Source organism: Mus caroli, unplaced genomic scaffold, assembly GCF_978045245.1.
Source record: "Mus caroli unplaced genomic scaffold, Mus_caroli_1 scaffold_6, whole genome shotgun sequence".
NCBI classification, from domain to species: domain Eukaryota; kingdom Metazoa; phylum Chordata; class Mammalia; order Rodentia; family Muridae; genus Mus; species Mus caroli.
In genome coordinates, this window is record NW_028227261.1 from 81,951,485 (window position 1) to 81,963,039 (window position 11,555).

General features: G+C 43.1%; 1 protein-coding gene across 1 annotated transcript; it reads right to left on the reverse strand.

Annotated features, from left to right (window-relative positions):
* Window positions 1-3,085: 3,085 nt before the first annotated feature.
* On the reverse strand, window positions 3,086-10,204 carry LOC147004277 (uncharacterized). The gene is made up of 7 exons (XM_085839532.1): window positions 10,122-10,204; window positions 9,298-9,346; window positions 6,100-6,190; window positions 5,323-5,631; window positions 4,967-5,044; window positions 3,685-3,990; window positions 3,086-3,381 (listed from the first exon to the last, which is right to left on the reverse strand). Exons 1-7 carry the CDS (start codon window positions 10,202-10,204, stop codon window positions 3,086-3,088), a joined length of 1,212 nt encoding a protein of 403 aa, XP_085695658.1.
* Window positions 10,205-11,555: the final 1,351 nt, after the last annotated feature.

Sequence of the window (11,555 nt, forward strand, 5' to 3'; positions counted from 1 at the left end):
TTCAGACCAATTTCCCTTATGAATATCTATGCAAAAATCCTCAATAAAGTCCTCGCTAACCGAATCCAAGAACATAACAAAAACAATCATCCAACCTGACCAAGTAGGTTTCATCCCAGGGATGCAGGGATGGTTCAATATATGGAAATCCAGCAATGTAATCCAGTATATAAACAAACTCAAAGACAAAAAAAAAAACCATGATCATCTCATTAGATGAGGAGAAAGCATGCCACAAAATCCAACAGGCATTCATGAGAAAAGTCTTGGAAAGATCAGGAATTCAAGGCTTATACCTAAACAGGATAAAAGCAATCTACAGCAAACCAGTAGCCAACATCAAAGTAAACGGTGAGAAGCTGGAAGCAATCCCACTAAAATCAAGGACTAGACAAGGCTGTCCACTCTCTCCCTACCTATTCAGCATTGTACTTAAAGTCCTAGCCAGAGGAATTAGACAACAAAAGGAGATCAAGGGGATACAAATTGGAAAGGAAGAAGTCAAAATATCACTTTCTGCAGATGATATGATAGTATATATAAGTGACCCTAAAAATTCCACCAGAGAACTACTAAGCCTGATAAACAGCATCAATGAAGTAGCTGGATATAAAATTAACTCAAACAAGTAAATGGCCTTTCGGTACACAAAGGATAAACAGGCTGAGAAAGAAATTAGGGAAACAACACACTTCTCAATAGTCACAAATACTATAAAATACCTTGGCATGACTCGAAGGAAGTGAAAGATCTGTATGATAAGAATTTCAAGTCTCTGAAGAAAGAAATTAAAGAAGATCTCAGAGGATGGAAAGATCTCCCATGCTCATGGATTGGCAGGATCAATTTAGTAAAAATGGCTATCTTGCCAAAAGCAATCTACAGATTCAATGCAATCCCCATCAAAATTCCAACTCAAATCTTCGACCAATTAGAAAGGGCAATCGGCAGATTCACCTGGAATAACAAAAAAAAAAAAAAAAAAAAAAACCTAGGATAGCAAAAACTCTTCTCAAGGATAAAAGCACCTCTGTTGGAATCAACATGCCTGACCTAAAGCTGTACTACAGAGCAATTGAGATAAAACCTGCATGGTACTGGTATAGCGACAGACAAGTACACCAATGGAATAGAATTGAAGACCCACAGATGAACCCAAACAGCTATGGTCACTTGTTCTATGACAAGGGAGCAAAAACCATTCAGTGGAAAAACGCAGCATTTTCAACAAATGGTGCTGGCACAATTGGCGGTTATCATGTAGAAGAATGCGAACTGATCCATTCCTATCTCCTTGGACTAAAGTCAACTCTAAGTGGAATCAGGGACTCGACATAAAACCAGAGACACTGAAACTTATAGAAGAGAAAGTAGGGAAAAGCCTCGAAGATATGGGTACAGGGGAAGAATTCCTGAATAGAACTGCAATGCCTCCTGCTGTAAGATCGAGAATCGATAAATGGGACCTCATAAAGTTGCAAAGTTTCTGCAAGGCAAAAGACACTGTCAATACGACAAAAAGACCACTAACACATTGGGCAAGGATCTTTACCTATACGAAATCAGATAGGGGACTAATATCCAATATATATAAAGAACTCAAGAAGGTGGACTCCAGAAAATCAAATAACCCCATTAAAAAATGGGGCTCAGAGCTGAACAAAGAATTCTCACTTGAGCAATAACGAATGGCAGAGAAGCACCTGAAAACATGTTCAACAACATCCTTAATCATCAGGGAAATGCAAATCAAAACAACCCTGAGATTCCACCTCACACCAGTCAGAATGGCTAAGATCAAAAATTCAGGTGACAGCAGATGCTGGCAAGGATGTGGAGAAAGAGGAACACTCCTCCAGTGTTGGTGGGACTGCAAGCTTGTACAACTACACTGGAAATCACTCTGGCAGTTCCTCAGAAAATTGGACATAATAATACTGGAGGATCCCACGATACCTCTCCTGGGCATCAATCCAGAAGATGTACCAACCGGTAAGAAGGACACATGCTCCACTATGTTCATTGCAGCCTCATATATAATAGCCAGAAGCTGGAAAGAACCCAGATGACCCTCAACAGAGGAATGGATACAGAAAATGTGGTACGTTTACACAATGGAGTACTGCTCAGCTATTAAAAAGAATGAATTTTTGAAATTCCTAGGCAAATGGATGGACCTGGAGGGCATCATCCTGAGTGAGGTAACCCAATCACAAAGGAACTCACACAATATGTACTCACTGACAAGTGGATATGAGTCCAGAATCTTAGGATACCCATGATATAAGATATAATTTGCTAAATGCATGAAACTCAAGAAGATCGAAGACCAAAGTGTGGACACTTTACCCCTTCTTAGAATTGGAAAGAAACCCCCCTTGGAAGAAGTTACAGAGACAAAGTTTGGAGCTGAGACCAAAGGATGGACCATCTAGAGACTGCCATATCCGGGACTCCATCCCATAATCAGCTTCCAAACGCTGACACCATTGCAGACACTATCAAGAATTTGCTGAAAGGACCCAGACAGAACTGTCTCTTGTGAGAATATGCCGGGTCTAGCAAACACAGAAGTGGAGGCTCACAGTCAGCTATTGGAAGGATCACAGGGCCCCCAATGGAGGAGCTAGAGAAAGTACACAAGGAGCCAAAGAGATCTGCAATCCTATAGGTGGAACAGCAATATGAAATAACCAGTACCCCCCCCCCTTGGAGCTTTTGCCTCTAGCTGCATATGAATCAGAAAATGGCCTAGTGGGCCATCATTGTAAAGAGAGGCCCATTACTCATGCAAACTTTATATACCTCAGTATGGGAGAACAAGAGGTCCAAGAAGAGGGAGTGGGTGGTTGGGTGAGTGAGTGGGGGAGCGTGTGGGGGACTTTTGGGATAGCATTGGAAATGTAAATGAAATAAATACCCCCCCCAATAAAAAATTGAAAAAAAAATAAAGAAAAGAGTTATGTTAAAATAATTTATTTGATTTCACATTTCCTTTACATTAAGATAGAGAAATTGAGGATCCATACAGTGCTGGAAGATTCTTAGTGGTTTTTACAGGAAAAGGAAAAGTCCCAACATGTCTTCACTGAGGACTTGAGCTCTCATCACGCGGTGACCACGGCAGCTGAAAGTTGTTGCCTCCAGGGAGAGAGGCAGGAAGTCCATGTTGAACTGGCAATGGATAGGTGGCATTCCAGGCGTCCCATCTGGGAACCAGTGAGTCCTGACTGCACATCATCAGTGATAGGTTCCCAGGAAGCTGTCCCGAAGATGCAGACATGCCATAATCCCAAGGCTGGTATACTGGAGATGGCATCACCATTGGAGTTTGAGGGCTTGAGGAAGGCCTGGGATGACCAGACCGGTTATACAGAGCACCTGAGAGGAAAAGAAAGAGAGAGAGAGAAAGCATAAACATGGCACCCTCATTCTCTCTGAGTCACTCTAAGTAATTGCCTGCCCTCTGGGTCAGAGTCAACTATGAACAAGTCCAAATTCCATTGCCATGAGGTGACACGGGAAGTTAGACATTGGGGGCCAGAATTTGTGCTGTATGCAACAACACAGCCCTGTGGGAATGGGGCTTCACTTCCTAGTCTGCTCAGCTCTGTCCTTATGAAGGACAGGCCATCTGATGCCACGACTTTCAGAACCCCAAGTGTCTATGTAGAAGAGACTCACCTGGAACACGGCCTCTCTGACATTGGGGGTCGAAGATCCTGTCCAGATAATCTCTATAAGGAGAATACAAGGGTACAGCCCTGGATCTCTCTCTACTGAGAGTCGAGTGCAGATCCTTCATGGTCCACATCGGGTCCAAACAGCTTTGGATGTCCTTGAACAGGCCTCGATGATAGAGACGCTGGCAAACAAGACTGCTCTTCTGCTTGATCTTCTGGCCTGGGTGGCCAATTTCCCATTCAACCACTTGCCACTCCTGCAGGAAGATCTTGATTTCAGGGTCGGTCCATGGGCTACAGGAAGGGCCTGCAGAGACAGAGGGGCAAGATGAGTATATTGGAGGTCACACACTCATACCTGTCACCTTTCCAAAGGGATTCTCCCTGCACATTGAACTGACAAAAATGGTTACTTTCTGTTATCAAGACCTTGGGAACACTTGCAGGAGAGCCCAGAATCCAGAGTCTACCAGGCTCTTAATACCAAGAGATACACTCACTGGGAATTCATCAGTGTCTTCAGCTTTGGAAAATGAATAGGAGTTCAGATTTAGGTTTTAGCCAAGGGCAGGTTTCAGGCAATATAATCCAACCTTGGAAGACTACACTGTCTCAACTTAAAAATGTCAGAGACACCGAGTGAAACCAAGGTCAGTTCATTGAAGTTTCTTTTATGTATTGGGGTTTCCTTCCATGGTGCTGGCCATCCTACAGCTCACTAACACTAAGCCCAACCTATCTAGGACATCCCACTGATGTGCTTGCCTCTGGCTCCCCCTCCCAAGTACTGGAATTAAAGGCATGGGATGCCAATGTCACACATTTCCTAAATATCTTCACTTCTTGGAAACTTAAGCTGAAAAGCAGACACCAACACAGAACTTTAATGGTTTGTTTCCTTCTTACTATGATATAATCAACTTGACGACAAAGAACAGCCATGACAAGACCACCTCCTGTCAACTCCTGACTATGATGCCACCTTCGGTCATGCCTCCTTTCCAAAGGAAACCATAACCGGTATACAATCACAGATGGGTGATAAAGCCATCCAAGGAGAAATGGCAAATGCATCGTATATTTAACAGTGTCATAGTCATACCTAACGTGATAGAATATCCCCCACACAAGTCCAAATGCAAGGGAAAATATCAAAGGATATATGGGAGTTCCAATCCTTCCAACAGGAAATCAGAATTTCATCACCCTTGTACACCATCATTGATGAGTTCCCCTTAAGCTTTCCAATAGTGGGAAGGATGCGATAATGCCAACGTGCATACCTGGAGAGATGGCACCACCAATGCAGAGGGAAGGTGCATAGGAAGCTGGGGGATTCCCGTGCCCATCAAACCAAGGACCTGAGTGAGGGGAGAAGAAAGAGAAGGCGTTTAAAATGGCACCCTCACTCTCTTTCAGGCGCTAGAAGCGATTGTCTGGACTCTGGGTCAGAGTCAAGTATGAACAAGAAGAAATTCCATTGCCTTGGAGTGACAGAGGAAGTTTGACACACGGAGCAGGCCACTATGGGAAATAAAGGCCTATGGGAAAAGGACTTGCAGCAGTTGTGTGCTCTGCTCTATGCCCAGCTGATGCTTTTCTCTGGGACCTCAAAATCCCCTCTACACAAGAGACTCACCTGGCACATAGCCTCCCTGGGATCTGGGGTGGCCCAAGATCCCGTACAGGATCCAATCATAAGGCGAATACAAGCGGTAAGCCCGGGGCCTCTCATTACAAAGACGTGTGTGCAGGTCCTTCATCTTCACCATTACATCAAGGCAGCTATTCTTGCTCTTCCTCAGACCCCGATTAGAGAGGCGTCTGCTAAGGAACTTGGCCTTCTCATGCATCTTATTGCCTGGGTCTCCGAGTTCATATTCAACCATTGCCCACTCTTCCAGCAAGATCCAGATTTCATCCTCAATCCACGGGCTATCCCACGGACCTGCAAGGCAAAGAGGGATGCGATGAGGATATCAAAGGTAACACACATGACCATGTCAACTTTGCTTAGGGACTTTCCCTGCACACTGATTGGCCAACAATGGCTTCCCTCATTTATCAAGTGGTTAGGAACACAGTCTTACCAGCCCTGTTACAGCACCTACCCTGCTCTTCACAGTAAGAAGTACACTCATTGGGAAAGCATAGGTGTCTGCAGATTTAGGGATGGTTTGGTCCCAGAATACAATGGGATCCACAGCATTAGTGCTACCAGGGAATGTTGGATCTGTAGAGACTCATAACCACATCCACGACAGGGAGACACTCAGAGCCTTCTGGGACAAGGGCATACATCAGGGACCACTGAATGCTGGCCTATCCTTGCTACAGATGTCCAAGTCGGGGCTCTTTCATCTACTCGAAGTCACAGAGCAAGAGAATAGGAGAGCAGGGATTTCACTCTGAATACCTGAGGAACTTTGGCCTTCCTGCCTCAGCCTCCTCCTTCTCCTATTGGCTTCTTTGTCATTTCTCACACTTTGGACTCGGTTATCTTCTCTCTGTGCAGAAAGGAAACAATTACATATTAAAGCAGGTTGCAAGCTACAGGAATCCCTGTTCCCCAGCTGTGAATGGACTCAGGTAGCAGCCTCCAGTTGCATAAGCTAAAACAATGCACCCTTACTTCCTCATTCACAGATGCTGGTCCATTCTCTTCTAATGGGAAAGTTGGCCTGTGAGGTTAATCCAAAGAGGAGCGACAGTGAACAGGGCAGGAGCCCTTGATCAAGTGGAGGAAAGAAACGGAAGCACCTCTCCTTTGAGAAGACCACAGCCACTCACTCTCTTCAGTTCACATTCTTACCATTTTCTGCAGGGGAAAAAATTCCCTTTCAAAATCTAGTCAACTCCAGCTGTGCTACAGACACAGTAAGCTATCAAGAGAAACTGTGTGAAACTACACTTTTCCATCCTAAGTCACACAACATGGGTGTCTGACAGGTGGCCATACTGGCATTCACTGCTAAGAGGAATGGAGATTCTCAGAAATTGAACATCATTCTTGGCTACATAGTTGGTTGTGGGCTAAAACCTAGAAACCCAAGGACAAAATAAATGTAGTTGGTGTACCTCTTCAATTTACAGACATGGGTTCAAATTCAAGGTAGCTAACCATATTTTGTATGTGCCGAGGCACAAATATCCCAGTTACCCTACAGAAAATAGGAGTGAATTTAATTGCCCCCAAATCACCTGCATTTTGTCTCTTGAGCTTCCTTTCCCGAACACAGTGAGGAAACTAGGGTCCAATGTGTCCCGGTGTTCTCAAGAGTCTGCGGTGCAAGGAGCTCTGCTTACTTCCCTGGACGACTACAAGTCGGAGACTCCTGTGCAAATGTGGTTCTTTATAAAGCTCTACGGTTTAATTGAATCTGACCCACCCAACCTGTATGTTTAGGGTGGCTCAATTGTTGACCTGGTGCCTTTAATCCTATATCCCATGCTAAGGAAAGAAACAGGCTCATGAGCAGGATCTCCTAGGCTACATAAGCAAGACCCCACAGTCTCCACTGAAAATGACCAAAGAAACTAGGCCAATTAATTTAAGTTCATTTGCTGAGACAGAGTTTATTCACCTAGTCCTGGGCATTCTTCAACTCACTAAAGTTAAGACCAAAATCTGGTGTCTGATACACCGATCGATCCACTGCCTATAGCTCCCTCTCTCACATGCTGGGATCTAAAGTAAGGCCCAGACATTAACACATTTACTAAATACCTTCTTAGGTGTCCTGGCTTTCTCCTCTGGATGAAGGCATAGGATTCTCAGGTGCTGCACCCCCATGTCTGCCTAGATGCTGCCATGATTCCTCTCTTCATGATATGGGGCTGAACTTCAGAACCCCAATGTCATTCCCAGTTAAATGTTTTCATTCCTAAGAGTTGTTGGACATGGAGTCTCTTCAGAGCAATGGGAACTCAAAATCAGGCAGAAGTTGGTACCAGCACTGAGATACTGATGTCATAGACCTGTACACGTTTTGATTTAAAGGAAAGTGGATTTGGGGACTTTAGATCAGAAAGGCCGTGGAATGTCTTAAGTGGAGCTGGGTGGGTTATTCCAGCAGGGACATGGATGTCACTGATGCTGACGGTGAACTGAACTGTGGGTGTAGGCCTCAAGAGGTTTGTTTCAGAGGAGAAGAATGTTAGTATGTGGCCTAGAGACTGGTTTTTCTGATATTTGGTTGGAAAATATGGCTGCTTTTTGCCCTTGTCTGAAGAATCTGTTTGAGGCTAAGGTGAAAAGACTGAGAACATTTGAAATTGCAAAGGGTGTCTATAAAATGTCTTTAAAAGAATAGACTTTGTTCTTTGATTTACAGTGATCAGGAGCTTAAGGATAAACATAACAATCATAAGACTAAAACAACAACAAAAAAATCTATGGTTCAAAGGCAAGCAGATCTTTGAGTTCATGATGATCTTGGCTCATTCCAAGCCCTAGGTGAAAAAAAGGTTAAGTACAGGCGTGGTGGTGCACACCTTTAATCCCAAGACTCAGGAGACAGAGGCCTGTGTATCTCTGAATTTAAGGTCTTCTACAGATTAAGTTCCAGGAGAGCCAAACATAGGCAATGAATGAAATCACTGAACACAGAAAGTTGGAAAAGATGGAATAGAACATGGGGTGCCATGTTCCAGTACACCAAGCAGTAGAACCCTGCAGCTTTGGCCCAGTACAAATTAGGCATCAAGTATGTTGCAACCTATTATTAAAATGGGTTCAACCTCGACTCTAGCCTGCCATCCCACAAATGAACTTGAAGAGAAATGTCATTAGAGTATGGGGGAAGTAGACTTGTTCATCAATACTTTTTAGGAGGCGAGCTCAATCTTTGGCAGCAGTTCAGTCCCATAGCAAACCGCAAATAGGATACAGTTGTTGCAGACCAGTCCTCTAGGCAGGCAGATATCACATTCAAACCAGCAGCTTCAGTCCCTTCTCTACTCAGACACACAAGTCACAAACCAGAAGCTACAATCTGATCAGGAAGAAACTGACAGATATGACAACTGGCCTGAGGAGAGCCCACAAAGCAGAAATCTGATGCAGGAATCTAGGTAGGATTTCTTGGATGAGGGTTTCTCAATCGGGGCTAGCTTTTCCACCTGTAATCACTCAATGTCCCTAGGTAGGGCAAACCAATACTTGTGTATACTTAGGGAAGAATAGTGACTCAGAGAAAACCAAACCGCCACTCAGTGCTCATTCCCCGTAATGTTTGTAGAGACATTTTATAGGCCAACATCACAGGTCCTTTCACGTGTTTGCTACATCAAACATACTTTCACCTGTGTCTGCTTCAGCAAAACATCCTTTCCCCGTGTCTTCCTCAGGGAGAAATCCTTTCACCTCTGTGCCTCAAGAAAACATCCTTTCAAATAATTAACTTTCAAAGAAACTAGGAGTTTCCTTCAATGTGACTCTAGCTTTCCAATCAGGAATAGAGGAGGTTAGTGGGACAATTGATGCTGGTTAAATAGAGCATAGAAATTAGAGTTTATTATAATAAAGAGACCACCATCACTGAGGTGAAATCTTCTGAGAAGTGTTATCTGAGAGCACTAAGAAGCTGTGTTCCAGAGATTGCCAAGAATGTACCTCATGCTGTATCTGTATGTGGTAATCGGTGAGATTCACCCAGTTGGTACTGATTTTTAAGATATGAAGGGGTTGTGGAGAGCAGCTGAGCCTTGGCTCTCAGAGATACCAGGGAAGGCCCTTTGTTGTTGTTGTTGTTGCTGCTGTTTTCTTAATGTTTTGTAGTTTGTTTATTTTTAATGGTTTTTTTTTCCTTTTCCTTTCATATAAAAGTCATCAATATATTTTCACCCCAAAGGCTGGCCCACTCCAAATCTCTACTTGATCTCTGAGTAAGTGGACTCCCTGGGTATTACCTCTACCTGATCCATAAAGTCTATGCAGGTTTAAGATCATCCTCTCCCACTGAGTCTAGACAAGGCAGCCCTATGCTACTTATGTGCCTAAGGCCTCAGATCATTGCATGTATGCTCGTTGTTTGGTAGGTCAGACTCTAGGTGTTCCCAGGGATCCAGGTTATATGTGACTGTGGGGTTGCCCTTGCCTTCAGCACCTCGGTAAGCCTGTGTGTGAAGATGCAGCCCTAGTTGCAGTTGATAAATTAGGACTGAAGGAGTCAGGCAAAGAATTAGTGACTAGGTACATTGAAGGGAGCCTTTGAGAGGCTATTGGTGAAGCCTACATGTAGTAGAAGTCCCCAGCCCTTTGGAGATGCCAATACCATGGGATGACCAACAAGAATAGCAGTAACAAAGTGTCATCCACCAAAGCCTAGAGTACTATAGAGGGCAGAGATGAAGAAGTGACCCAAGTCCTATGGAGGAGCCTAGATGATCATGTGTGGATCCCAGACATTAGAACAAGAACCTGCAACTTAAGGTTACCTTTTAGACTTGAGGATATTAGAGAGACCAGAGGCATAGATAAGCAGCACAGCAAAGCTCTTAACAAAGCTGGTAACAGACATGGAGATACAGAGTTTGGAGTTTGCACAGATGAATTTTTATCTTGCTTTGGTTCAGCATTTCTGCACTGTAACTTTTTCAAGTAGGAATATATATCCTGTGATGTTGGAGGTATATGATCGGCTTTGTGATTTTGATTTTATACAGCACTACACTTAAGTCATTGACTGAACATTAAACCACATGATCAAATTATGGCCTTTCGAATTTTTTTTTTTGAGAGTGTTGTATAGTATGGGGACTTTGTCATTAGACTGCATATTTTAGCATTATGCTATAGCTAGGTATAGCCCATAGACTCTTGTTTTTGAACAAGGGGCCAGGGAGAGGAATGTGGTGGTTTGAGTATGCTTGGCTCACAGACTGGCTTTAGGTGACCCCTTTAGGAGCTTCATCAACTCAAAACACATCTCCCCCCAAACCCAGAAAACCCCTGCTCTAACCTCAGTTAGTGCATGCACTTCCTAGGGAGGATGATACCATGCAGGCAATGTAGAACTTTCTTCTTTTCTGGCCTTCTTGTAGACCTATAACATATATATATATATATATATATATATATATATATATATATATATATGTCTCAGAAGAGAGCCCTAGGTTATGATTCATTTAAAAATTAAACAATTTATGGACCTTAATTAGACGTAGAGTGATGTAATTGTACAACGTGGAATGTCAAGTGCAATATAGATGGATACTAGACACATAGATACAAAGATACATAGATACATAGATACACAGATACACAGATACATACATACATTGACACATAGATACCTAGATACCTAGATACATAGATACATACATATGGGGAGATATAGAGACAGATAAAGATCAAGATAGATAGATGTTGACATATATACATATATATATATATATATATATATATATATATATATATATGTGTGTGTGTGTGTGTGTGTGTGTGTGTGTGTGTGTGTGTGTGTGTTTGTATGTACATGTGAAACACCAGGCCATTATTAGACCTAACAGAACCATCCTTTCTACCTCTATATGAGATAGAAAATAAGTTTGTTGGCAATGTCCCTTGACAGACATTCATTTTAATATCTGAAACCTAAATATTTAGATAAGTTTTCATATTCTCTCAATTGACATTGCATCTACCACCCACGTACAACTCAATTTTGAACCCATTATCGCAGGATTCTCAAAATATCGAGTCTGTGGATCACTGACCAGAACTCCTCCATCAAGAGCAGCAGATAATGAAAGAGCTGCTCAGCTGTTGTCTGTGAAGTAGAGAGAGTTGCAGACTCAGGGTCAGGAATCTTATGAAAATGGAGGGTAGACAACAGGGATCAGGTACCCACAAAATGAACCTCACCA